Consider the following 27,194-nt stretch of genomic DNA (forward strand, 5'->3'; position numbering starts at 1 on the left):
AAAAAAATTTTGAGGTCCCAAAAATGACAATAAACATGAATTTTTTAAAGAATTTTTGGGGATCCCTAGGAGGACAATAAATGTGGATTTTTTAAAGAATTTTTGGGAGACTAAAGAAGGTCAATAAACGTGGATTTTTTAAAGAATTTTTGGAGGTCACAAAAAGGACAAGAAACGTGGATTTTTTTTAAAGAATTTTTGGAGGTCCCAAAAAGGACAATAAACGTGAATTTTTTAAAGAATTTTTGGGGGAACCAAAAAGTCCAGGAAACGAGGATTTTTTAAAGAATTTTTGGAGGTCCCAAAAAGGACAATAAACGTGGATTTTTAAAAGATTTTTTGGGGGAACCAAAAAGTCCAGGAAACGAGGATTTTTTAAAGAATTTTTGGAGGAACCAAAAAGGACAAGAAACGTGGATGTTTTAAAGAATTTTTGAAGGTCACAAAAAGGAGAAGAGACGTGGATTTTTCAAAGAATTTTTGGAGGTCCCAAAAATGAAAACAAACTTGGATTTTTTAAAGAATTTTTGGAGGTCTCCAAAAGGACAATAAATGTGGATTTTTTAAAGAATTTTTGGAGGTCTCAAAAAGGACAAGAAACGTGGATTTTTTAAAGAATTTTTGGAGGTCCCATAAAGTTGAAAAACGTGGATTTTTTAAAGAATTTTTGGAGTAGCCAAAAAGGACAATAAACGTGGATTTTTTAAAAAAATTTTGAGGAACCCAAAATGGACAATAAACGAGGATTTTTTTAAAGAATTTTTGGAGGTCCCAAAAAGGACAATAAACGTGGATTTAAAAAAAAAATTGGAGGTCCCAAAAAGGACAATAAACGTGGATTTTTTAAAGAATTTATGGAGTAACCAAAAAGGACAATAAACGAGGATTTTTTAAAGAATTTTTGGAGGTCCCATAAAGTTAAAAAACGTGGATTTTTTAAAGAATATTTGAAGGTCCCATAAAGTTAAAAAACGTGGATTTTTTAAAGAATTTTCGGAGGTCCCATGAAGTTAAAAAACGTGGATTTTTTAAAGAATTTTCGGAGGTCCCATGAAGTTAAAAAACGTGGATTTTTTAAAGAATTTTTGGAGTAGCCAAGGAGACCAAGAAACGTGGATTTTTAAAGAATTTTTGGAGTAGCCAAGGAGACCAAGAAACGTGGATTTTTAAAGAATTTTTGGAGTAGCCAAAGAGGCCAGGAAACGTGGATTTTTTAAAGAATTTTTGGAGTAGCCAAAGAGGTCAGGAAACATGGATTTTTTAAAGAATTTTTGGAGTAGCCAAAGAGGCCAGGAAACGTGGATTTTTTAAAGAAATTTTGGAGGTCCAATGAAGGACAAGAAACGTGGATTTTTTAAAGAATTTTTGGAGGTCCAATGAAGGACAATAAATAAACGTGGATTTTTTAAAGAATTTTTGGAGGTCCAATGAAGGACAAGAAACGTGGATTTTTTAAAGAATTTTTGGAGGTCCAATGAAGGACAATAAATAAACGTGGATTTTTTAAAGAATTTTTGGAGGTCCAATGAAGGACAAGAAACGTGGATTTTTTAAAGAATTTTTGGAGGTCCAATGAAGGACAAGAAACGTGGATTTTTAAAGAAAAAATGAAGTAGCCAAAAAGGCCAGGAAACGTGGATTTTAAATAAAATATAAGATTTGTTAATAATTTGATCGATTACTAACCTCCTAAAAATGCATCACAAATTTTTGATCGATTTCAAACCTCTAAAAATTCTTAGTCCAACCTAAAATCGTTTATTAAACCATGTTTTTTGGAGCTTTTGAACCCACCTAAAATTCCACGAAATTGGTCGATATAAGACCTCTTAACATCTATAAAAAAAGTCCGTGTCTATTGGTTGGTATTTTACACCTGATTTTTAAGATAAGGCATATTGTTCTCTTGGAATCATCCTGAAATCTCTTAGAATGGAAGTTTTCTGCCTCTTGGAATTTTACTTAAATTATTCGATCTTAAAATTTTAAATTTTTAGGATCTTGATTTTTTTAAATTCCTTAAAAATGTCCGGTTTGAGTCCTCCCAAAAATTTCCTTAAAAACTAACCATCCCAACAAAATATGTTAATGTCCAAGCTTTTGAGGTTAAGGGGACTAAAAAGTCCTCGAAACTGGTTGATCTGAAACCTTCTAAAATCCCTAATAAACTACATGCTTGTTGGTCGAATTGATGATCTCCAAGTCCTCTAAAACTTCTTCAAAAAATACACATTAATTGTGGTTATCAAGCAGTTGCAAAGTTCTTCAAAATTGATCAATTGGGAACCTCGCTTTTACTCCTTATAAAAGCTCCCATACATCATGGCTTTTGAGGTACTGGAGTCCTCTTAAAATCCCTAAATTTGGGTCGATTTGATTCCTCCGGAAATCCTTTAAAAACTATGTTAATTGGTCGATTTGACTTATTGAAAAACCTCCTGAAAATCTAAGTTTTTTGAGTTCTCAGACGCGTCATAAAGTACCACAAAAAATGGTCGGTTTGAACCCTTCAAATATCACCCAAAAATCTAAGTCAATTGGTCGATGTAACTCATCATAAAATATTGCAAAAATCCAAACAATTCTGGGTCTTAGAGTCCTGCAAAAATTCCTTGAAATTGGTCGATTCATGACATCTTACAATCCCTAAAAAATAGACATCTCCTGGTCGAATTGAAGATCTAGAAGTTCTCCAAAAATTCCCCAAAAAATTTTATGGTTTTATCGATTTGAGTCCTCCTAAATTTCCTAAAAAATCACCATTTTTGGATTTGATTCCTTATGGAAACTTCCATAAATCATAGATTCTGAGGTCCTATAGTTTTCTCCGAATTCCTAAAAGTTAATTGATGTGGGACCTTCTCCGGATATCGCTTAAAAACTGAATCTATTGGTCGATTTGAATCCTCCATAAAGTTTCACAGAATCGGTCGATTTCAGACCTTCAAATATCACCAAAAAATCTAAGTCGGTTGGTCGAGTTGAAAAAAATCTTTTTGTTTTTGAGGTTTGAAAGCCACACAAAAGTTACTGTCGATAAAAAAAATCTATAAAAAAATCAAAGCAATTTGGGGTCTCGCAGTCCTGCTAAAATTCCTTAACATTGAATGAATTTACTCCAGCAAAATCCCTTCAAAAATGCAGGTGTATTTGCCATTGTGACTCCCCATAAAATCTATTGAAAATTCGGGGTCTTGGGATTTTTTTTGTAATTCTTTAAAATTTGTGTTCGATTTCCGAAAAAAAATCCATGAATATTGGTGGAATTCTTGAAATCTCAAATTCCAGGTTTTTTTCGATTCTTGGAATTCACCGAAAAATCCCCAAATTATTCCATTTGAGATCTGCTAAAAATGGTGTCTATAGGTCGATTTAACACCTAGAAAAATCTCTTAAAAATCCACGATTATTGTTCGACTTAAGTCCATCAAAAATTCCTTTAAATCCATGATTTTTAGGGAGGTTCCAAGTCTCCCGAAAATTCCATAAAATTGTTCGACTTTAGAATTTCTTTACAAACGACGCTCATTGAGGTCTTGGAATCCTCCTGAAATTCTTCAAAATTAATTGATTTGAGACATTCAAGAATCTCTAAAAAAACTAAATTTATTGGTCGAATAGAGTCATAAAATCTCCGAAGAATTCACGTTTTTTAAGACTCCGAATCCTGATAATCCACCAAGAATCCATGAATATTGGTCGAACTGACGCCACCTAAAATCTATTCAAATTCCAATTTTTTTAGGGAATCCACCAAAAATATTTCCAAAATTAGTCCATTTGAGATCTGCTAAAAATTAGTGTCAAAGGGGCGATTTAACACCCAAAAAATCTCCTAAAAATCCACGAATATTGGTCGATTTAAGTTCTTCAAGAATTCCTTCAAATCCATTATTTTTAGGGAGGTTTCAAGTCTTCCAAAAATGCCATAAAATTGGTCGATTTTTTTAAACCCTTGAAAAGCGCTGAAAATTAAGGTCTTGGAATCCTTCTAAAATTCTTCAAAATTGGCCAATTTAAGACTTTCGGGAATCGCTAAAAAAACTAAATCTATTGGTCAAATAGAGTCATAAAATCTCCTAAAAGTCTAAATTTTTTAGTCCTAAAATCCTCATAAAACTCTAAAAAATTGATCGATTTAAACCTCCTAAAATTCTTTATAGAAAATCTGCGTCTATAGGTCGATTTGGCGCTTCATAAAAAAATTCAAAAATCCAATACAGCCTTAAATCTGTCTAAAATCCAATATTTTTAAGGTCTTGGAGTTCTCCTAAAATTCCACAAATTTGATCGGTTTTAGATATTAAAAATTCCAACTTTTAAAGTTTTTATAATCCTCCTAAAATATTTTTAAATTTGTCGATTTGAGCCATTTTTAAATTCCCTTAAAATTTCAAGTATTTTGAGATCGTGATGTTCTCCTCAAGTCTCTTAAAAATCAAAAATTTTTAAGGTTTTGGAGTCCCGCAAAAATTCCTCAAATTTGGTCGGTTTCAGACTTTTTCCATTCGATTCTTCATTAAACCCCTTAGAATTTGTGTTTTTTGGGGTGTTGAAATTAATTAGCATTGCCCTAAAAATTGGCCGATTTGAGATCATTGAAAGATCCATCTAAAATTCCTCGAAGAAGTATTCAAAATTTATTTCAAAATTTATGAAAAACAAATTTTTTTGCTAATATTTCAAACCTTATTTAAATCATTTCAATATTATTTAAATCACTTAATTAAACCTAAAGGCTTCTTCCCCCACCAAACCCCCAACATTTACTTACCATTCTCAATTGTCTCCTTGGCACACGAGATTATCTTGCCCTTGCGTCGTCTCAAATTCGATTCGAAATTATTATCGTCGGTGTAATCGCCGTCACCATCCAAGGCTGCATCCTCGGCGGTTGTCGACTCCTGTACATCCTCGGAAGACTGACGTTCAGAGGACATGTTGCCGCTGTCGTGTTGGATGAGGCTTTCAATGCTTTTATTCATCATTGGGAGGCAGCACACACATGCACATACACATGGACACACACACACACACGCGGAGATATATTATTTACGAGGAGAACACATGCACACAGATGCACACATGGACATTTATTTCGGCAAAAAAGATTATTTTTATTTTGAATGACACTTTTTGTTTTTGTTTTATTTTTTTATTATTTTTTGTTGTCGTCTATTCACAGAATTTTGAACGACGGAGTAGATTTATCCTTGCCTCACAGAGAAAGAGGTTGAGAGAGGAAGTTTCGAATTGTTTCGTTTTGGTTAGTAATTTTTAATAATTCATTCGAATCATTTGATTAATTGTCGTTTGGTAAACGAAATATTTGATCGATTATGTTGTGCTTCTTCTTTTCTTTTTTTGCTAAAATTTGGAAACTTTTTTGATTATTTTTTTTATTTTTTGGAATTTCTTTGAGCTGTTACATTAGAGAGGTAATAAATGATTGGAGATAATATGATTGAACATCCAAGTCGTTGCTACACCAAAATTTGTTATGGCAAAGATGAAGGTTGCTGCTTAAAATTTCGTATAATTTCGGTCCTTGAAAAAAATATTCGTTAAAAATACACGTTCATAGTCTTGAAGGTCCTTGAAAAAATATTCTTTAAAAAATCCGCGTTTCTTGGCCTTTTGGTCCTTGAAAAAATATTCTGGATTTTTTTAAAGAATATTTTTTCAAGGACCAAAAGACCAAGAAACGTGGATTTTTTAAAGAATATTTTTTCAACAACCAAAAGACCAAGAAACGTGGATTTTTTAAAGAAAATTTTTTTTTAAGGACCAAAATACCAAGAAACGTGGATTTTTTAAAGAATATTTTTTCAAGGACCAAAAGACCAAGAAACGTGGATTTTTAAAAAATATTTTTTCGAGGACCAAAAGACCAAGAAGCGTGGATTTTTTAAAGAATATTTTTTCAAGGACCAAAAGACCAAGAAACGTGGATTTTTAAATAATATTTTTTCAAGGACCAAAAGACCAAGAAGCGTGGATTTTTTTAAAGAATATTTTTTCAAGGACCAAGAAACGTGGATTTTTTAAAGAATATTTTTTCAAGGACCAAGAAACGTGGATTTTTTAAAGAACATTTTTTCAAGGACCGCCACTCCAAGAAACGTGGATTTTTAAAAAATATTTTTTCAAGGACCAAAAGACCAAGAAACGTGGATCTTTTAAATATTTTTTTCAAGGACCAAAAGAAGAAGAAACGTCGATCTTTTAAAGAATATTTTTTCAAGGACCAAAGGACCAAGAAACGTGGATTTTTTAAAGAATATTTTTTCAAGGACCAAGAAACGTGGATTTTTTAAAGAATATTTTTTCAAGGACCAAGAAACGTGGATTTTTTAAAGAATATTTTTTCAAGGACCAAGAAACGTGGATTTTTTAAAGAATATTTTTTCAAGGACCAAGAAACGTGGATTTTTTAAAGAATATTTTTTCAAGGACCAAGAAACGTGGATTTTTTAAAGAATATTTTTTCAAGGACCAAGAAACGTGGATTTTTTAAAGAATATTTTTTCAAGGACCAAAAGACCAAGAAACGTGGATCTTTTAAATATTTTTTTCAAGGACCAAAAGAAGAAGAAACGTCGATCTTTTAAAGAATATTTTTTCAAGGACCAAAGGACCAAGAAACGTGGATTTTTTAAAGAATATTTTTTCAAGGACCAAAAGACCAAGAAACGTGGATTTTTTAAAGAATATTTTTTCAAGGACCAAAAGACCACCAAACGTGGATTTTTTAAAGAATATTTTTTCAAGGACCAAAAGACCACCAAACGTGGATTTTTTAAAGAATTTTTTTCAAGGACCAACACACCAAGAAACGTGAATTTTTTAAAGAATATTTTTTCAAGGACCAAAAGACCAAGAAATGTGGATTTTTTAAAGAATATTTTTTCAAGGACCAAAAGACCAAGAAACTTGGATTTTTTAAAGAATATTTTTTCAAGGACCAAAAGACCAAGAAACGTGGATTTTTTAAAGAATATTTTTTCAAGGACCATCAGTTGAAGAAACGTGGATTTTTTAAAGAATATTTTTTCAAGGACCAAAAGACCAAGAAACTTGGATTTTTTAAAGAATATTTTTTCAAGGACCAAAAGACCAAGAAACGTGGATTTTTTAAAAATATTTTTTCAAGGACCAAAAGACCAAGAAAGACGGAACGTGGATTTTTTTAAAAGATTATTTTTTCAAGGACCATCTGTTGAAGAAACATGGATTTTTTAAGATTATTTTTTCAAGGACCATCTGTTGAAGAAACTTGGATTTTTTAAAGAATATTTTTTCAAGGACCAAAAGACCAAGAAACGTGGATTTTTTAAAGAATATTTTTTCAAGGACCAAAAGACCAAGAAACGTGGATTTTTTAAAGAATATTTTTTCAAGGACCAAAAGACCAAGGAACGTGGATTTTTTAAAGAATATTTTTTCAAGGACCAAAAGACCAAGAAACGTGGATTTTTTAAAGAATATTTTTTCAAGGACCAAAAGACCAAGAAACGTGGATTTTTTAAAGAATATTTTTTCAAGGACCAAAAGACCAAGAAACGTGGATTTTTTAAAGAATATTTTTTCAAGGACCAAAAGACCAAGAAACGTGGATTTTTTAAAGAATATTTTTTCAAGGACCGAAAGACTAAGAAACATGGATTTTTTAAAGAATATTTTTTCAAGGACCAAAAGACCAAGAAACGTGGATTTTTTAAAGAATATTTTTTCAAGGACCAAAAGACCAAGAAACGTGGATTTTTTAAAGAATATTTTTTCAAGGACCAAAAGACCAAGAAACGTGGATTTTTTAAAGAATATTTTTTCAAGGACCAAAAGACCAAGAAACGTGGAGTTTTTAAAGAATATTTTTTCAAGGACCAACAGTTGAAGAAACGTGGATTTTTTAAAGAATATTTTTTCAAGGACCAAAAGACCAAGAAACGTGGATTTTTTAAAGAATAATTTTTCAAGGACCATCTGGTGAAGAAACTTGGATTTTTTTTAAAGGATATTTCTTCAAGGTCTTTTAGTCCTTGAAAAAATATTCCTTAAAAAATCCACGTTTCTTGGTCTAAGGGTCCTTGAAAAAATATTCCTTAAAAAATCCACGTTTCTTGGTCTAAGGGTCCTTGAAAAAATATTCCTTAAAAAATCCACGTTTCTTGGTCTAAGGGTCCTTGAAAAAATATTCCTTAAAAAATCCACGTTTCTTGGTCTAAGGGTCCTTGAAAAAATATTCCTTAAAAAATCCACGTTTCTTGGTCTAAGGGTCCTTGAAAAAATATTCCTTAAAAAATCCACGTTTCTTGGTCTAAGGGTCCTTGAAAAAATATTCCTTAAAAAATCCACGTTTCTTGGTCTTTTGATCCTTGAAAAAATATTCTTTAAAAAATCCACGTTTCTTGGTCTTTTGATCCTTGAAAAAATATTCTGTAAAAAATCCACGTTTCTTGGTCTAAGGGTCCTTGAAAAAATATTCCTTAAAAAATCCACGTTTCTTGGTCTAAGGGTCCTTGAAAAAATATTCCTTAAAAAATCCACGTTTCTTGGTATTTTGGTCCTTGAAAAAATATTCTTTAAAAAATCCACGTTTCTTGGTATTTTGGTCCTTGAAAAAATATTCTTTAAAAAATCCACGTTTCTTGGTTTGGGGGTCCTTGAAAAAATATTCTTTAAAAAATCCAAGTTTCTTGGTCTTTTGGTCCTTGAAAAAATATTCTTTAAAAATCCACGATTATTGGTATTTTGGTACTTGAAAAAATATTCTTTAAAAAATTCATGTTTCTTGGTCTTTTGGTTGTTGAAAAAGATATTCTTTAAAAAATCCACGTTTCTTCAACTATTGGTCCTTGGAATAATATTCTTTAAAAAATCCATGTTTCTTGGTCTTTTGGTTGTTGAAAAAGATATTCTTTAAAAAATCCACGTTTCTTGGTCTAAGGGTGCTTGAAAAAATATTCTTTAAAAAATCCACGATTCTTGTTCTTTTGGTCCTTGAAAAGATATTCTTTAAAAAATTCAAATTTCTTGGTCTTTGATCCTTGAAAAAATATTCTTTAAAAAATCCACGTTTGATCAACTGATGGTCCTTGGAAAAATATTCTTTAAAAAATCCACGTTTGATCAACTGATGGTCCTTGGAAAAATATTCTTTAAAAAATCCACGTTTCATCAACTGATGATCCTTAAAAAAATATTCTTTAAAAAATCCACGTTTCATCAACTGATGGTCCTTGAAAAAATATTCTTTAAAAAATCCACGATTCATCAACTGATGGTCGTTGGAAAAATATTCTTTAAAAAATCCACGTTTCATCAACTGATGGTCCTTGGAAAAATATTCTTTAAAAAATCCACGTTTCATCAACTGATGGTCCTTGGAAAAATATTCTTTAAAAAATCCACGTTTCATCAACTGATGGTCCTTGGAAAAATATTCTTTAAAAAATCCACGTTTCATCAACTGATGGTCCTTGGAAAAATATTCTTTAAAAAATCCACGTTTCATCAACTGATGGTCCTTGGAAAAATATTCTTTAAAAAATCCACGTTTCATCAACTGATGGTCCTTGGAAAAATATTCTTTAAAAAATCCACGTTTCATCAACTGATGGTCCTTGGAAAAATATTCTTTAAAAAATCCACGTTTCATCAACTGATGGTCCTTGGAAAAATATTCTTTAAAAAATCCACGTTTCATCAACTGATGGTCCTTGGAAAAATATTCTTTAAAAAATCCACGTTTCATCAACTGATGGTCCTTGGAAAAATATTCTTTAAAAAATCCACGTTTCATCAACTGATGGTCCTTGGAAAAATATTCTTTAAAAAATCCACGTTTCATCAACTGATGGTCCTTGGAAAAATATTCTTTAAAAAATCCACGTTTCATCAACTGATGGTCCTTGGAAAAATATTCTTTAAAAAATCCACGTTTCATCAACTGATGGTCCTTGGAAAAATATTCTTTAAAAAATCCACGTTTCATCAACTGATGGTCCTTGGAAAAATATTCTTTAAAAAATCCACGTTTCATCAACTGATGGTCCTTGGAAAAATATTCTTTAAAAAATCCACGTTTCATCAACTGATGGTCCTTGGAAAAATATTCTTTAAAAATCCACGTTTCATCAACTGATGGTCCTTGGAAAAATATTCTTTAAAAAATCCACGTTTCATCAACTGATGGTCCTTGGAAAATATTCTTTAAAAAATCCACGTTTCATCAACTGATGGTCCTTGGAAAAATATTCTTTAAAAAATCCACGTTTCATCAACTGATGGTCCTTGGAAAAATATTCTTTAAAAAATCCACGTTTCATCAACTGATGGTCCTTGGAAAAATATTCTTTAAAAAATCCACGTTTCATCAACTGATGGTCCTTGGAAAAATATTCTTTAAAAAATCCACGTTTCATCAACTGATGGTCCTTGGAAAAATATTCTTTAAAAAATCCACGTTTCATCAACTGATGGTCCTTGGAAAAATATTCTTTAAAAAATCCACGTTTCATCAACTGATGGTCCTTGGAAAAATATTCTTTAAAAAATCCACGTTTCATCAACTGATGGTCCTTGGAAAAATATTCTTTAAAAAATCCACGTTTCATCAACTGATTGTCCTTGGAAAAATATTCTTTAAAAAATCCACGTTTCATCAACTGATGGTCCTTGGAAAAATATTCTTTAAAAAATCCACGTTTCATCAACTGATGGTCCTTGGAAAAATATTCTTTAAAAATCCACGTTTCCTCAACTGATGATCCTTAAAAAAAATATTCTTTAAAAAATCCACGTTTCTTGGTCTTTTGGTCCTTGAAAAAATATTCTTTAAAAAATCCACGTTTCTTGGTCTTTTGGTCCTTGAAAAAATATTCTTTAAAAAATCCACGTTTCTTGGTCTTTTGGTCCTTGAAAAAATATTCTTTAAAAAATCCACGTTTCTTGGTCTAAGGGTCCTTGAAAAAATATTCTTTAAAAAATCCACGTTTCTTGGTCTAAGGGTCCTTGAAAAAATATTCTTTAAAAAATCCACGTTTCTTGGTCTAAGGGTCCTTGAAAAAATATTCTTTAAAAAATCCACGTTTCTTGGTCTAAGGGTCCTTGAAAAAATATTCTTTAAAAAATCCACGTTTCTTGGTCTAAGGGTCCTTGAAAAAATATTCTTTAAAAAATCCACGTTTCTTGGTCTAAGGGTCCTTGAAAAAATATTTTTTAAAAAATCCACGTTTCTTGGTCTTTTGGTCCTTGAAAAAATATTCTTTAAAAAATCCATGTTTCTTAGTCTTTCGGTCCTTGAAAAAATATTCTGTAAAAAATCCACGTTTCTTGGTCTAAGGGTCCCTGAAAAAATATTCTTTAAAAAATACACGTTTGGCATGGCTGAAGGTCCTTCGAAAAATATTCTTTAAAAAATCCACGTTTCTTGGTCTTTTAGTCCTTGAAAAAATATTCCTTAAAAAATCCACGTTTCTTGGTCATTTGGTCCTTGAAAAAATATTCCTTAAAAAATCCACGTTTTTTGATCCTTGAAAAAATATTCTTTAAAAAATCCACGTTTCTTGGTGCTTGAAAAAATATTTTTTAAAAAATCCACGTTTTTTGATCCTTGAAAAAATATTCTTTAAAAAATCCACGTTTTTTGATCCTTGAAAAAATATTCTTTAAAAAATCCACGTTTCTTGATGCTTGAAAAAATATTTTTTAAAAAATTCACGTTTCTTGGTGCTTGAAAAAATATTTTTTAAAAAATCCACGTTTTTTGGTCTTTGAAAAAATATTCTTTAAAAAATCCAAGTTTCTTGGTCCTTGAAAAAATATTCTTTAAAAAATCCTCATTTCTTGGTCGTTTGGTCCTTGAAAAAATATTCTCTAAAAAAATCCCCATTTAATCCTTTACCCATTATCCTTAAAATTAGTTTTCACTTCATTAATTGTATGTGAGCTCATCATATCCTTGCATTGTTTACACATCCTGTCGCTGGATGATAAATTACATCATCAACCGTTTGACATTTAGCAAAAAGCATTCATTCATTCATTCCTTTAATGAAAAAATCCTTCCTTTATCTTTGTCACAAGCGCAACCAACCAAACCAAAAAAAAAAGGAAAACCCCCAAAAGATTGAGCTAATTTTCTTGTGAGCTATTCCTTTGTTGTCGCTGTCTTTCCTTTAAGTTTTGTTTACACATCCTTTTAAGCGATGCACACATCGCATAAGTGGATATCCTTTTATGTTCTTGCATTTAATAATGGTAGCCAATTTCTCTCCATCTCTCTTGGCAATGCTAATGAGGGGGACGGGGACTTTTGAGAAGTGAAGGGAAAAAACATTTGGGCGCCACCTTTATCATCGTCTTCATCATCATTTATCGCTAAGTGGTGGCTGATGGAGTTTGTCCACAGAAGTAGGGCAGCAACATTTTCTGATGCTGCCAGTCGATGATATTCCTTGGCCAGTGTGTTTTTGTTTGCGCCATTAAATAGGGATATTGAACTTTAACGTTGGGCGCCATTTTCATAAGGTTCCTTGAAGGACCAAGAAACCTAGATTTCTGAATGAATATTTTCTCCAGGGCCTGTAGACCAAAAAGGGTGGATTTTTACCAAGGACCAAAAGGACAAAAATTTGAACACTAAAAACTTTGAACTTTGGTTCACAATGAACCCGAAATCGGTTGAGGATATATATGGGAGCTACATCCAAATCTGAACCGAACTTGACCAAATCTGAAACACTCATTTCTAAGCTGTATCTGATATCTGGTACCAAATATCATTGTTGCGGAGTGCATATTACGCTTGTGAGGGACTTTAAACCCAAAATCGGATAAAACATATATATGGGAGATATAGGTATATCTGAACCGATTTACACCAAAATTGAAGTACATGTTTCTGGGATTAATTCGGTTGGATGTGCCAAAATTCAGGTCATTTGGAATGATATTGGCCATTTAGTGCACAATTAACCCGAAATCGGTTAAGGATATATACGGCAGCTATATCCAAATCTGAACCGATCTCGATAAAATTTGGCATACGTATTTTCAAGCCGTATCTGATGCCCGATACCAAAAATCATTCTTGTGGAGTGCATATTACGGTTGTGAGGGACTTTAAACCCCAAATCGGATGAAACATATATATGGGAGCTATAGCTATATCTGAACCGATTTTCTCGAAATTTAATGTACTTGCTTCTAAACTGAATTCGGTCAGATGTACCAAAATTCAAGTCATTAGGACTTATATTGGCCGTTTGGTGCATAAATAACCCGAAATCGGTTGAGGATATATGTGGAAGCTATATCCAAATCTGAACCGATCTCGATAAAATTTAGCAATGGTATTTCTAAGCTGTATTTGATATATTTCCCCGAATATCGTTGTTACCGAGTGCATATTATGACTATGGAGAACAAAAATAACAAATCGGATGAACAATATATATGGCGGCCATAGCTATATCTGAACCGATGGGTCAATGGACTACCCTGCTTGTAGCTCGAAACTAGTCTAAGGCTCAAAGACCGGTAAAAAGGCTTCTAAATCTCAAGGACCTCTGGTTTCGAAATCCAAATCTCCAAACACTAGGTCGACGCACTACCCTGCTTGTAGCTCGGAACTAGTCTAGAACTCAAGGACCGGTAAAAGGACTTCTAAATCTCAAGGACCCCTGGTTTCGAAATCCATTTTTCCAAAAACTGGGTCGATGTACTACCCTGCTTGTAGCTCGAAACTAAGCTAAGGCTCAAGGACCGGTAAAAGGAATTCTAAATCTCAAGGACCTCTGGTTCTGGAAACCGAATCCCCAAAATAGGGTCGATGTACTTCCCCGTTTGTAGCTCGAAACTAGTCTAAGGCTCAAAGACCGGTAAAAGGGCTTCTAAATCTCAAAGGCCCTCCGGATTTGGAATCCAAATCTCCAAAAAATGGATCGATGCACTACCCTGCTTGTAGCTCGAAACTAGTCTAAAGCTCAAGGACCGTGAAAAGGACTTCTGGTTTTGGAATCCAAATTCCCAAAAAATGGGTCGATGCACAACGATGCTTGTAGATCGAAACTAGTCTAAGGCTCAAGGACCGGCAACAAGGACTTCTAAATCTCAAGGACCTCTGGTATTGAAATCCAAAACCCTTTTGGTCCTTGAAAATATATTCTTTAAAAAATCCACGCTTCTTGATCTAAGGGTCCTTGAAGAAATATTCTTTAAAAAATACACGTTTCTTGGTCTTTTGGTCCTTGAAAAAATATTCTTTAAAAAATCCACGTTTATTGGTCCTTGAAAAAATATTCTTTAAAAAATCCACGTTTATTGGTCCTTGAAAAAATATTCTTTAAAAAATCCACGTTTATTGGACCTTGAAAAAATATTCTTTAAAAACTCCACGTTTTTTGGTCTTAGGGTCCTTGAAAAAATTTTCTTTAAAAAATCCACGTTTCTTGGTCTAAGGGTCATTGAAAAAATTTTCTTCAAAAAATCCACGTTTCTTGGTCTAAGGGTCCTTGAAAAAATTTTCTTTAAAAAATCCACGTTTCTTGGTCTAAGGGTCCTTGAAAAAATATTCTTTAAAAAATCCACGTTTCTTGGACTTTTGGTCCTTAAAAAAATATTCTTTAAAAAATCCACGTTTCTTGGTCTTTTGGTCCTTGAAAAAATATTCTTTAAAAAATCCACGTTTCTTGGACTTTTGGTCCTTAAAAAAATATTCTTTAAAAAATCCACGTTTCTTGGTCTAAGGGTCCTTGAAAAAATATTCTTTAAAAAATCCATGTTTCTAGGTCTAAGGGTCCTTGAAAAAATATTCTTTAAAAAATCCACGTTTCTTGGTCTTTTGGTCCTTGAAATTATATTCTTTAAAAAATCCACGCTTCTTGGTCTTTTGTTCCTTGAAAAAATATCCTTAAAAAATCCAAGTTTTTTGGTCTTTTGGTCCTTAAAAAAATATTCTTTATCCAATTGTCGCTGATGTTCGTGGTATGATTAGCCCAGACAGTAACATTCTTGCACTTCTTGGATAGTTCGTCGGCCACAGACCCTTAAACCGACACACCAAACCCACCGAGAGATATCATGAGGTAAATACGAGGGATGATTGGGCATAGAACTATAACAACAACAACAGTAGCGATGACGATAATGATTATCATTCATGGGGTGGGTGGGCATTTGTAATACCCCCCATGGTAGTAATGCCAATAGTAGTGGTGGTGCCAAGGGTGATGCGGGTGGTGGATATGAAAAAAAATCGTCTACGCATAGGCCAACCACATATTTATTGCTGTTGTTGGTATGGAACACAAAGAAAACAACAAGAACCGGATAAAACCATAAAATAGCAAAGAATAACAGAGAAAAGAAAAAAAGAAACACCAACAACAACAAGAATTGCGATTTGAAACGAAACGAGGGAACGGCAAGTAGTTGGAGAGGTGAGAGGAGAGGAGTGGAGGAAGGAGAGAGAGAGGGTGTTTGGGTGGCTGATGGATGGCTGGGTGGTTTTGGGTGTTGTTGTGTCTGGCCTGGCCTGGCCTGGCCTGGCCACAGGGGCAAAAGGGCAGCCGGAGAAGAGATGGATTTGGGACATGTTCTCTGAATAGAAAAACCATTAAGGAAATGTCAGTTTTCTAAGTTTCGAAATTTAGTTCATCATAAACATGTTTGACATTTGATGAACATAACCATGATGTGGTCTGGTCGGTGCTAATGATGAATGAAAGTGGTGATGATGATGATGATGAGCTTGGGAGCCGGATGAAAATGTGATTTTTCCTGCGTGTTATTAAAAGCTAATCAAAAACATTTGGTGTTTTCTTTTTTCCTGAAATTTCCTCACACAACCTCTCGAGAGGTGAGAAGAGGCCAAAAAATATATAATCCTTATGTGGGCCAGTCAGCCAGCCAGCAAACGGAACTTCTTTTGTTGTAGCAACGACGAAATCAGGATGTTATTTCATAACACTTTTCCGAATCATACATACGACAGTCGCGCAAAAACTCACACTCACAGACACCAATGTTTTTGCACTACGGATTTTCCGATTAATTTCCTTTAAGACTTCAAAAAATATTTCTATTTTTTCTCAAAACTATTTCTTAACAATTTTCAAATATTGGCATTTTTCCATTCAATACCCCTTGGAATCTCCGTTTTTGTTGCACGAAAAAAAGGAAATTTTTTTGGGGGTTTTTCACTTCTTCCACTTCTTGGTTTGTTGTTGTTGTTATTGTGTGTTTTTACAACACTTGACTTTTTCTATAAATTTTTCTTGGTTCAACTTTTCGCGTTTGTCAACCGTTTGCCTAAAGTTACCGTTAAAGACTGAATTTTGTTCAACATTTTTTAGAGCTCTACAGGCCGTCAGCCAAACTTTCAACCCCAACTGGTGGTGGTGTTTCGCTCTTTGCCATGGTGAGTTGGTTGTCCATATTGATTTTTGTTTTGTTTTATTCTTGGGCCACATGCCATCCCTGAGGCTTTATCATTTTTGTTGTGCTCCATTGCGAGTTGAGCCAGCCCTTCGTCGTTTGCTATGTTCGCTCTTTGTTGGACTCGCAACATAACCTCATTATTTTGGGTTTTCTTTTGTGTTGCAATTTCGCCGGTTGTTGCTAGGCTTTTGTTTTTGCGCTGCTGTCATACAATTGACAGACATCGAAATGTCAAATCAAGGAAGAAGGACACATGTTTCTCTTACAAATAAATCTGGCGGGAAAATATACAAAATTGTAAAAGAAGTGAAGAAGAATTAAACAAAATTTCGGCAAAAAACTTAAGTTTATTGGTCGAAGGGTCCTTGAAAAGATATTCTTTAAAAATCCGCGCTTCATCAACTGATAGTCCTTGAAAAAATATTATTTAAAAAATCCACGTCACTCCAACTGAGGGTCCTCGAAAAAATATTCTTTGAAAATTCACATTTCTTAGTCTAAGGGTGCTTGGAAAATTTTCTCTAAAAAATCCACGTTTCTTGTTCTAAAAAATCCTGATGGTCCTTGAAAAAATATTCCTTAAAAATCCACGTTTCTTGGTTTGAGGGTGCTTGGAAAAAATTCTTTAAAAAATCCACGTTTCTTGGTCTAAGGATGCTTGGAAAAAATTTATTAAAAAATCAACGTTTCTTGGTCTAAGGGTGCTTGGAAAAAATTCTTTAAAAAATCCACGTTTCTTGATCTAAGGGTGCTTGGAAAAAATTCTTTAAAAAATCCACGTTTCTTGATCTAAGGGTGCTTGGAAAAATTCTTTAAAAAATCCACGTTTCTTGGAGTGGCGGTCCTTGAAAAAATATTCTTTAAAAAATCCACGTTTCTTGGAGTGGCGGTCCTTGAAAAAATATTCTTCAAAAAATCCACGTTTCTTGGAGTGGCGGTCCTTGAAAAAATATTTTTTAAAAAAACCACGTTTCTTGGTTTGAGGGTCCTTGAAAAAATATTCTTTAAAAAATCCACGTTTCTTGGTTTGAGGGTCCTTGAAAAAATATTCTTTAAAAAATCCACGTTTCTTGGCCTTTTGGTCCTTGAAAAAATATTCTTTAAAAAATCCACGTTTCTTGGTTTGAGGGTCCTTGAAAAAATATTCTTTAAAAAATCCACGTTTCTTGGTTTGAGGGTCCTTGAAAAAATATTCTTTAAAAAATCCACGTTTCTTGGTTTGAGGGTCCTTGAAAAAATATTCTTTAAAAAATCCACGTTTCTTGGTTTGAGGGTCCTTGAAAAAATATTCTTTAAAAAATCCACGTTTCTTGGTTTGAGGGTCCTTGAAAAAATATTCTTTAAAAAATCCACGTTTCTTGGTTTGAGGGTCCTTGAAAAAATATTCTTTAAAAAATCCACGTTTCTTGGTTTGAGCGTCCTTGAAAAAATATTCTTTAAAAAATCCACGTTTCTTGGAGTGGCGGTCCTTAAAAAAATATTCTTTAAAAAATCCACGTTTCTTGGAGTGGCGGTCCTTGAAAAAATATTCTTTAAAAAATCCACGTTTCTTGGCCTTTTGGTCCTTGAAAAAATATTCTTTAAAAAATCCACGTTTGTTGGAGTGGCGGTCCTTGAAAAAATATTCTTTAAAAAATCCACGTTTCTTGGTTTGAGGGTCCTTGAAAAAATATTCTTTAAAAAATCCACGTTTCTTGGAGTGGCGGTCCTTGAAAAAATATTCTTTAAAAAATCCACGTTTCTTGGAGTGGCGGTCCTTGAAAAAATATTCTTTAAAAAATCCACGTTTCTTGGTTTGAGGGTCCTTGAAAAAATATTCTTTAAAAAATCCACGTTTCTTGGTTTGAGGGTCCTTGAAAAAATATTCTTTAAAAAATCCACGTTTCTTGGTTTGAGGGTCCTTGAAAAAATATTCTTTAAAAAATCCACGTTTCTTGGTTTGAGGGTCCTTGAAAAAATATTCTTTAAAAAATCCACGTTTCTTGGAGTGGCGGTCCTTGAAAAAATATTCTTTAAAAAATCCACGTTTCTTGGAGTGGCGGTCCTTAAAAAAATATTCTTTAAAAAATCCACGTTTCTTGGAGTGGCGGTCCTTGAAAAAATATTCTTTAAAAAATCCACGTTTCTTGGCCTTTTGGTCCTTGAAAAAATATTCTTTAAAAAATCCACGTTTGTTGGAGTGGCGGTCCTTGAAAAAATATTCTTTAAAAAATCCACGTTTCTTGGTTTGAGGGTCCTTGAAAAAATATTCTTTAAAAAATCCACGTTTCTTGGAGTGGCGGTCCTTGAAAAAATATTCTTTAAAAAATCCACGTTTCTTGGTTTGAGGGTCCTTGAAAAAATATTCTTTAAAAAATCCACGTTTCTTGGTTTGAGGGTCCTTGAAAAAATATTCTTTAAAAAATCCACGTTTCTTGGTTTGAGGGTCCTTGAAAAAATATTCTTTAAAAAATCCACGTTTCTTGGAGTGGCGGTCCTTGAAAAAATATTCTTTAAAAAATCCACGTTTCTTGGTTTGAGGGTCCTTGAAAAAATATTCTTTAAAAAATCCACGTTTCTTGGTTTGAGGGTCCTTGAAAAAATATTCTTTAAAAAATCCACGTTTCTTGGTTTGAGGGTCCTTGAAAAAATATTCTTTAAAAAATCCACGTTTCTTGGTTTGAGGGTCCTTGAAAAAATATTCTTTAAAAAATCCACGTTTCTTGGAGTGGCGGTCCTTGAAAAAATATTCTTTAAAAAATCCACGTTTCTTGGAGTGGCGGTCCTTAAAAAAAATATTCTTTAAAAAATCCACGTTTCTTGGAGTGGCGGTCCTTGAAAAAATATTCTTTAAAAAAATCCACGTTTCTTGGCCTTTTGGTCCTTGAAAAAATATTCTTTAAAAAATCCACGTTTGTTGGAGTGGCGGTCCTTGAAAAAATATTCTTTAAAAAATCCACGTTTCTTGGTTTGAGGGTCCTTGAAAAAATATTCTTTAAAAAATCCACGTTTCTTGGAGTGGCGGTCCTTGAAAAAATATTCTTTAAAAAATCCACGTTTCTTGGTTTGAGGGTCCTTGAAAAAATATTCTTTAAAAAATCCACGTTTCTTGGTTTGAGGGTCCTTGAAAAAATATTCTTTAAAAAATCCACGTTTCTTGGTTTGAGGGTCCTTGAAAAAATATTCTTTAAAAAATCCACGTTTCTTGGTTTGAGGGTCCTTGAAAAAATATTCTTTAAAAAATCCACGTTTCTTGGAGTGGCGGTCCTTGAAAAAATATTCTTTAAAAAATCCACGTTTCTTGGAGTGGCGGTCCTTAAAAAAATATTCTTTAAAAAATCCACGTTTCTTGGAGTGGCGGTCCTTGAAAAAATATTCTTTAAAAAATCCACGTTTCTTGGTTTGAGGGTCCTTGAAAAAATATTCTTTAAAAAATCCACGTTTGTTGGAGTGGCGGTCCTTGAAAAAATATTCTTTAAAAAATCCACGTTTCTTGGTTTGAGGGTCCTTGAAAAAATATTCTTTAAAAAATCCACGTTTCTTGGAGTGGCGGTCCTTGAAAAAATATTCTTTAAAAAATCCACGTTTCTTGGTTTGAGGGTCCTTGAAAAAATATTCTTTAAAAAATCCACGTTTCTTGGTTTGAGGGTCCTTGAAAAAATATTCTTTAAAAAATCCACGTTTCTTGGTTTGAGGGTCCTTGAAAAAATATTCTTTAAAAAATCCACGTTTCTTGGAGTGGCGGTCCTTGAAAAAATATTCTTTAAAAAATCCACGTTTCTTGGTTTGAGGGTCCTTGAAAAAATATTCTTTAAAAAATCCACGTTTCTTGGTTTGAGGGTCCTTGAAAAAATATTCTTTAAAAAATCCACGTTTCTTGGTTTGAGGGTCCTTGAAAAAATATTCTTTAAAAAATCCACGTTTCTTGGTTTGAGGGTCCTTGAAAAAATATTCTTTAAAAAATCCACGTTTCTTGGAGTGGCGGTCCTTGAAAAAATATTCTTTAAAAAATCCACGTTTCTTGGAGTGGCGGTCCTTAAAAAAATATTCTTTAAAAAATCCACGTTTCTTGGAGTGGCGGTCCTTGAAAAAATATTCTTTAAAAAATCCACGTTTCTTGGCCTTTTGGTCCTTGAAAAAATATTCTTTAAAAAATCCACGTTTGTTGGAGTGGCGGTCCTTGAAAAAATATTCTTTAAAAAATCCACGTTTCTTGGTTTGAGGGTCCTTGAAAAAATATTCTTTAAAAAATCCACGTTTCTTGGAGTGGCGGTCCTTGAAAAAATATTCTTTAAAAAATCCACGTTTCTTGGTTTGAGGGTCCTTGAAAAAATATTCTTTAAAAAATCCACGTTTCTTGGTTTGAGGGTCCTTGAAAAAATATTCTTTAAAAAATCCACGTTTCTTGGTTTGAGGGTCCTTGAAAAAATATTCTTTAAAAAATCCACGTTTCTTGGTTTGAGGGTCCTTGAAAAAATATTCTTTAAAAAATCCACGTTTCTTGGTTTGAGGGTCCTTGAAAAAATATTCTTTAAAAAATCCACGTTTCTTGGTTTGAGGGTCCTTGAAAAAATATTCTTTAAAAAATCCACGTTTCTTGGTTTGAGGGTCCTTGAAAAAATATTCTTTAAAAAATCCACGTTTCTTGGTTTGAGGGTCCTTGAAAAAATATTCTTTAAAAAATCCACGTTTCTTGGTCTAAGGGTGCTTGGAAAAAATTCTTTAAAAAATCCACGTTTCTTGGTCTTTTGGTTTTTGAAAAAATATTCTTTAAAAAATCCACGTTTCTTGGAGTGGCGGTCCTTAAAAAATATTCCTTAAAAAATCCACGTTTCTTGGAGTGGCGGTCCTTAAAAAATATTCTTTAAAAAATCCACGTTTCTTTGAGTGGCGGTCCTTGAAAAAATATTCTTTAAAATATCCACGTTTCTTGGAGTGGCGGTTCTTGAAAAAATATTCTTTAAAAAATCCACGTTTCTTGGTCTTTTGGTTGTTGAAAAAATATTCTTTAAAAAATCCACGTTTCTTGGTCTTTTGGTTGTTGAAAAAATATTCTTTAAAAAATCAACGTTTCTTGGTCTTTTGGTTGTTGAAAAAATATTCTTTAAAAAATCCACGTTTCTTGGTCTTTTGGTTGTTGAAAAAATATTCTTTAAAAAATCCACGTTTCTTGGTCTTTTGGTTTTTGAAAAAATATTCTTTAAAAAATCCACGTTTCTTGGAGTGGCGGTCCTTAAAAAATATTCCTTAAAAAATCCACGTTTCTTGGAGTGGCGGTCCTTAAAAAAATATTCTTTAAAAAATCCACGTTTCTTTGAGTGGCGGTCCTTGAAAAAATATTCTTTAAAATATCCACGTTTCTTGGAGTGGCGGTTCTTGAAAAAATATTCTTTAAAAAATCCACGTTTCTTGGAGTGGCGGTCCTTGAAAAAATATTCTTTAAAAAATCCACGTTTCTTGGAGTGGCGGTCCTTAAAAAAATATTCTTTAAAAAATCCACGTTTCTTGGTCTTTTGGTTGTTGAAAAGATATTCTTTAAAAAATCCACGTTTCTTGGTCTTTTGGTTGTTGAAAAAATATTCTTTAAAAAATCCACGTTTCTTGGTCTTTTGGTTGTTGAAAAAATATTTTTTAAAAAATCCACGGTTCTTGGAGTGGCGGTCCTTGAAAAAATATTCTTTAAAAAATCTACGGTTCTTGGAGTGGCGGTCCTTGAAAGAATATTCTTTAAAAAATCCACGCTTCTTGGAGTGGCGGTCCTTGAAAAAATATTCTTTAAAAAATTCACGTTTCTTGGAGTGGCGGTCCTTGAAAAAATATTCTTTAAAAAATCCACGTTTCTTGGAGCGGCGGTCCTTGAAAAAATATTCTTTAAAAAATCCACGTTTCTTGTTTTAAGGGTTCTTGAAAATATATTCTTTAAAAAATCCAAGTTTCTTTAACTGATGGTCCTTGAAAAAATATTCTTTAAAAAATCCACGTTTCTTGGAGTGGCGGTACTTGAAAAAATATTCTTTAAAAAATCCACGTTTCTTGGAGTGGCGGTCCTTGAAAAAATATTCTTTAAAAAATCCACGTTTCATCAACTGATGGTCCGTAAAAAAATATTCTTTAAAAAATCCACGTTTCTTCAACTGAGTGTCCTTGGAAAAATATTCTTTGAAAAATCCACGTTTCTTCAACTGATGGTCCTTGAAAAAATATTCTTTAAAAAATCCACGTTTCTTCAACTGAGTGTCCTTGGAAAAATATTCTTTGAAAAATCCACGTTTCTTCAACTGATGGTCCTTGAAAAAATATTCTTTAAAAAATCCACGTTTCTTGGTCTTTTCGTCCTTGAAAAATATTCTTTAAAAAATCCACGTTTATTATTCAAAGGGTCCTTGGAAAATATTCTTTAAAAAATCCAAGTTTCTTGGTCTTTCGGTCCTTGAAAAAATCCACATTTCTTGGTCTTTTGGTCCCTTGAAAAAATATTCTTAAAAATTCCACGTTTCTTGGTCTTTGAAATAATATTCTTTAAAAAATCCACGTTTTTTGGTCCTTGAAAAAATATTCTTTAAAAATTCTTTAAATATTCTTTGAAAAATTCTTTAAAAATCTTGTAAACTTTTACCTCCCAAAAGAAATTTAATAAAACCATTGACACAAACCAAATGAAGGTGGTGAAATTGTGGTGAATTTAACGCTATTTTCATTCGTGGTGGAATCACTGTTTCTCTAGATGTCGTTGTAGTCAATTTTCACAGATATAAGATATGGAAGGTATAGGGAGTAAAATGCCCCAAGACAAATTCAAAAACTTGTATATCAGTAGTGCCACATTCTTCCGTCTCGTTGAAGGATAATAATAAAAAATTATTAACAACTACAGCATACACACATTCCCACATAGACGTCTTCTTATCCTCTTTTCCCATGTCCGTGAATTTTCCTCTAACATGATTTTTATTGGACCCTGAGATGCGGGGCCTTAACAAATCGCAAAGATAGGACTTTTCAAAATTTAGGACCAAGAATTGCAAGCATTCGTACGACCAAGTATTTCAAGCTTTTTCACAGCCTCCATATTTAAATCAGCTACAGTTACCCACATGTCAGGCCAGATTCCATCCACAATTTCCAACAAATGTCCCGATCCAAATACTGCCAACAATGTTTTGCTTTATAAAAATTTATAAAATGTATTTTGTTTATATAATAAACTAATGTAAATTCAAATACATTGTTTGTTATAATAGATAGACAGAAGATTAATTAAAATATAATTTGTTGGCAATTTTCATCTTTAGTTTTAAGTTGGTGAAATGACGATAATTTTTACACAGTAAAATTAATAATTAAAAAAAGAAAAACTACTAATTTCTATGCAATTGTACGATACGAAAGAAAACCACAAGTCGCTTATATAATACGAAGGAACTTGGTGTGTTTAAAATAATGGGTAGTAAAATCAAATGGTTGATAAGTTCAGTGGAAACGAAAATATGTCAATTCAGATTCAGTTATGTGGGTGGGGGTGTTGTGGACATGTATGGTGTAGTTTTTTTTTTTCTGAAACCAGTTCAGCAGCATGATATGCAAAAATAGAGAGATGGAGTGGTTTGTTATAGTTTTGCATTGTGTTTGATTAATTCCATTCTTCTTCTTCTTCCAGGGCAGCTGGCCCAGATGAGGTAACAAAGTTGTCGTCGTTCTAAAAAAAAACAAGGGTAAATAATTTTTAGGTTTGTTAAAACATAGAAAACCAAAAGGTCTTCTCATAGAAGACCAATAGGTCTTCTCACAGAAGACCAATAGGTCGGTCTTCTCACAGAAGACCTATAAGCCTTCTCAAAGAAGACCAATAGGTCTTCTCATATAGAAGACCATAAGGTCTTCTCATCTAGAAGACCATAAGGTCTTCTCATCTAGAAGACCATAAGGTCTTCTCATATAGAAGACCATAAGGTCTTCTGATATAGAAGACCATAAGGTCTTCTGATATAGAAGACCATAAGGTCTTCTGATATAGAAGACCATAAGGTCTTCTGATATAGAAGACCATAAGGTCTTCTGATATAGAAGACCATAAGGTCTTCTGATATAGAAGACCATAAGGTCTTCTGATATAGAAGACCATAAGGTCTTCTGATATAGAAGACCATAAGGTCTTCTGATATAGAAGACCAAGAGGTCTTCTCATAGAAGACCAAGAGGTCTTCCCATAGAAGACTAAAAGGTCTGCTCTTAGAAGACTAAAAGGTCTTCTCTTAGAAGACTAGAAGGTCTTCTAATAGAAGATCAATAGGTCTTCTCATATAGAAGACCATAAGGTCTTCTCATATAGAAGACCATAAGGTCTTCTCATATAGAAGACCATAAGGTCTTCTCATATAGAAGACCATAAGGTCTTCTCATATAGAAGACCATAAGGTCTTCTCATATAGAAGACCATAAGGTCTTCTCATAGAAGACCATAAGGTCTTCTCATATAGAAGACCATAAGGTCTTCTCATATAGAAGACCATAAGGTCTTCTCATATAGAAGACCATGAGGTCTTCTCATATAGAAGACCGTGAGGTCTTCTCATATAGAAGACCATAAGGTCTTCTCATATAGAAGACCATAAGGTCTTCTCATATAGAAGACCATAAGGTCTTCTCATATAGAAGACCATAAGGTCTTCTCATATAGAAGACCATAAGGTCTTCTCATATAGAAGACCATAAGGTCTTCTCATATAGAAGACCATAAGGTCTTCTCATATAGAAGACCATAAGGTCTTCTCATAGAAGTCTAAAAGGTCTTCTCATAGAAGTCTAAAAGGTCTTCTCATAGAAGTCTAAAAGGTCTTCCCATAGAACACCATAGGGTCTTCTCACAGAAGGCCAAAAGATCTTCTCATAGAAGGCCTTCTTAGAGAAGACCTATAGGGCGGACAAATAAAAAAATGCAACAATCACACCCACCTGTGGCACATTTTTGCGCACATCCCGTCCACCGAAACGGCTGCCATTACCATAATCGCCGCCACCACCTCCACTGCTAAAGTTCTGCAAGAAATCAGGTACTTCTTGGCCGGCTCCTTCCAAGATCTTAACCAAATCACCAGCAATGGCTGTATCATTTTCCGGGTCAAAGAAGCTGGTGGCACGACCATTATTGCCCACACGCCCCGTGCGTCCAATACGATGGACATATTCATCAATGGATGTGGGCAGATCATAGTTCACAACATGATTGACATTTTTAATGTCAAGACCTCGAGCCGCTACAGAGGTGGCAATTAATACCTTCATTTTACCCGATTTAAAATCGGCCAAAGCTTCTTCCCGCTGACGCTGCAAACGATCACCGTGAATGGAGGTAGTGGGGAATTCCGTTTCCGACAGCAGTGAGGCCAAGAAATCGGCACCACGTTTTGTTTCCACAAAGACAATGGTACCATTGGGATTTTCTTGCAAGAGTTCCTGGGGGGAGGGGAAAAATTAAGACTTAATAATAGAAAAACTTATGATCCCCGAGACAGCACTACTCACCATCAATTTGGCACGTTTCTGGTATTTCTTCACCTCGTAAACGTTTTGTGTGACATCGGAACAGGCCCCACCGACCACACCAATGGCAATGAAAATATATTCATTCAAATATTCCCCTGCCATTCGCTGTATCTCGGCCGGGAAGGTGGCCGAAAACATAAGATTCTGCCGCTGATCCATGCTACGCATTGTGGGATGATTCATGATGGTGGCAACACTCTCCTTGAAACCCATATCCAACATACGATCCGCCTCATCGAGCACCACAAAACGTGTCTCTTCGAAGGTGATGAAACCCTTTTCCACAAAATCCAATAGACGTCCCGGAGTGGCAATTAGAATGTGAGTGCCACCACGACCGATCTTTTCACCCTGATGCTTGGACGACGTACCGCCATAGACAATTTGTGTATTGATATAAGAGTCCATGGAGAATTTGCGTGCTTCATTGTATATTTGTATGGCCAATTCACGGGTGGGTGAGACAATCAATGCCTGTGGTTTGCCGATCGACGTTTCACAGCCCTCATTCAACAGGGAATTGATAATGGGCAAAAGGAATGCTGCAGTTTTGCCGGATCCAGTTTGGGCGCAGGCCATTAAATCGCGCCCCGAGGATATCACTGGAATGGCTGTCTTTTGAATGGGTGTTGGCAGTTTATAGCCCGAGCGTTTGACATTATTCAAGACCAATTCACGAAAGGCGGCCTCTTCGAAACTTTGTATGGCTGGAGGTGCATTTTCACCAGTTACCTGAAAAGACAAGAGGAAAGGGGGGTTTAGAAGAAACTATAAAAAAATATATTTTTCAGAAATCTCACCTGCACTGGTATACTGTCATATTTGGAGAAATTAATGCCACTGGTTATACCACTGCCAAAAATTTCTTCCTCATTGTCGGTGGGTTCTGGAGGTATATAGAATTCACGTGGCTTCTGGGGCTCGCCGCCTTCTTCCTTGTCACCAAATTCGTTTTCACCTTTGTTGTTGTTAAATTCTCGACGACCACCGCCATCACGATCGCCACGACCGCGTCCACGTCCGCCACCGAAACCACGACGTTCGCCTAAAATTAGAAAAAAGCGTAAACAAAAAAATGCTATAATTTTTTACAAAAATTTTTTAAAGATTATTTTTTCAAGGACCCAAAGACCAAGAAACGTGGATTTTTTAAAGAATATTTTTTCAAGGACCAAAAGATGAAGAAACGTGGATTTTTTAAAGAATATTTTTTTCAAGGACCAAAAGAC

The 27,194-nt window shown here is 33.8% G+C and overlaps 2 protein-coding genes across 10 annotated transcripts in view; both read right to left on the bottom strand.

The window, feature by feature from the left end:
- LOC101887915 (serine-rich adhesin for platelets) overlaps positions 1 to 5,424 on the bottom strand; it is a 152,772-nt gene extending 147,348 nt beyond the window's left edge. For all 7 annotated transcript variants that reach the window (XM_059130042.1, XM_059130040.1, XM_059130038.1 and 4 more), the window contains exon 1: positions 4,775 to 5,424. In XM_059130042.1, coding sequence (XP_058986025.1) covers positions 4,775 to 4,988 — 214 coding nt within the window. In that variant the 5' untranslated portion in view covers positions 4,989 to 5,424. The remainder of the gene's footprint in view (positions 1 to 4,774) is intronic.
- Positions 5,425 to 23,580: 18,156 nt separating this feature from the next.
- LOC101897657 (ATP-dependent RNA helicase vasa) overlaps positions 23,581 to 27,194 on the bottom strand; it is a 73,529-nt gene continuing 69,915 nt past the window's right edge. For all 3 annotated transcript variants that reach the window (XM_059130074.1, XM_059130073.1, XM_059130072.1), the window contains 4 exons: positions 26,766 to 27,010; positions 25,945 to 26,697; positions 25,375 to 25,875; positions 23,581 to 24,118 (listed from right to left, as the gene is read on the bottom strand). In XM_059130074.1, the coding sequence (XP_058986057.1) occupies positions 24,053 to 24,118; positions 25,375 to 25,875; positions 25,945 to 26,697; positions 26,766 to 27,010 (1,565 nt within the window). In that variant the 3' untranslated portion in view covers positions 23,581 to 24,052. The remainder of the gene's footprint in view (positions 24,119 to 25,374; positions 25,876 to 25,944; positions 26,698 to 26,765; positions 27,011 to 27,194) is intronic.

Source organism: Musca domestica, unplaced genomic scaffold (assembly GCF_030504385.1).
Source record: "Musca domestica strain aabys unplaced genomic scaffold, Musca_domestica.polishedcontigs.V.1.1 7, whole genome shotgun sequence".
NCBI classification, from domain to species: domain Eukaryota; kingdom Metazoa; phylum Arthropoda; class Insecta; order Diptera; family Muscidae; genus Musca; species Musca domestica.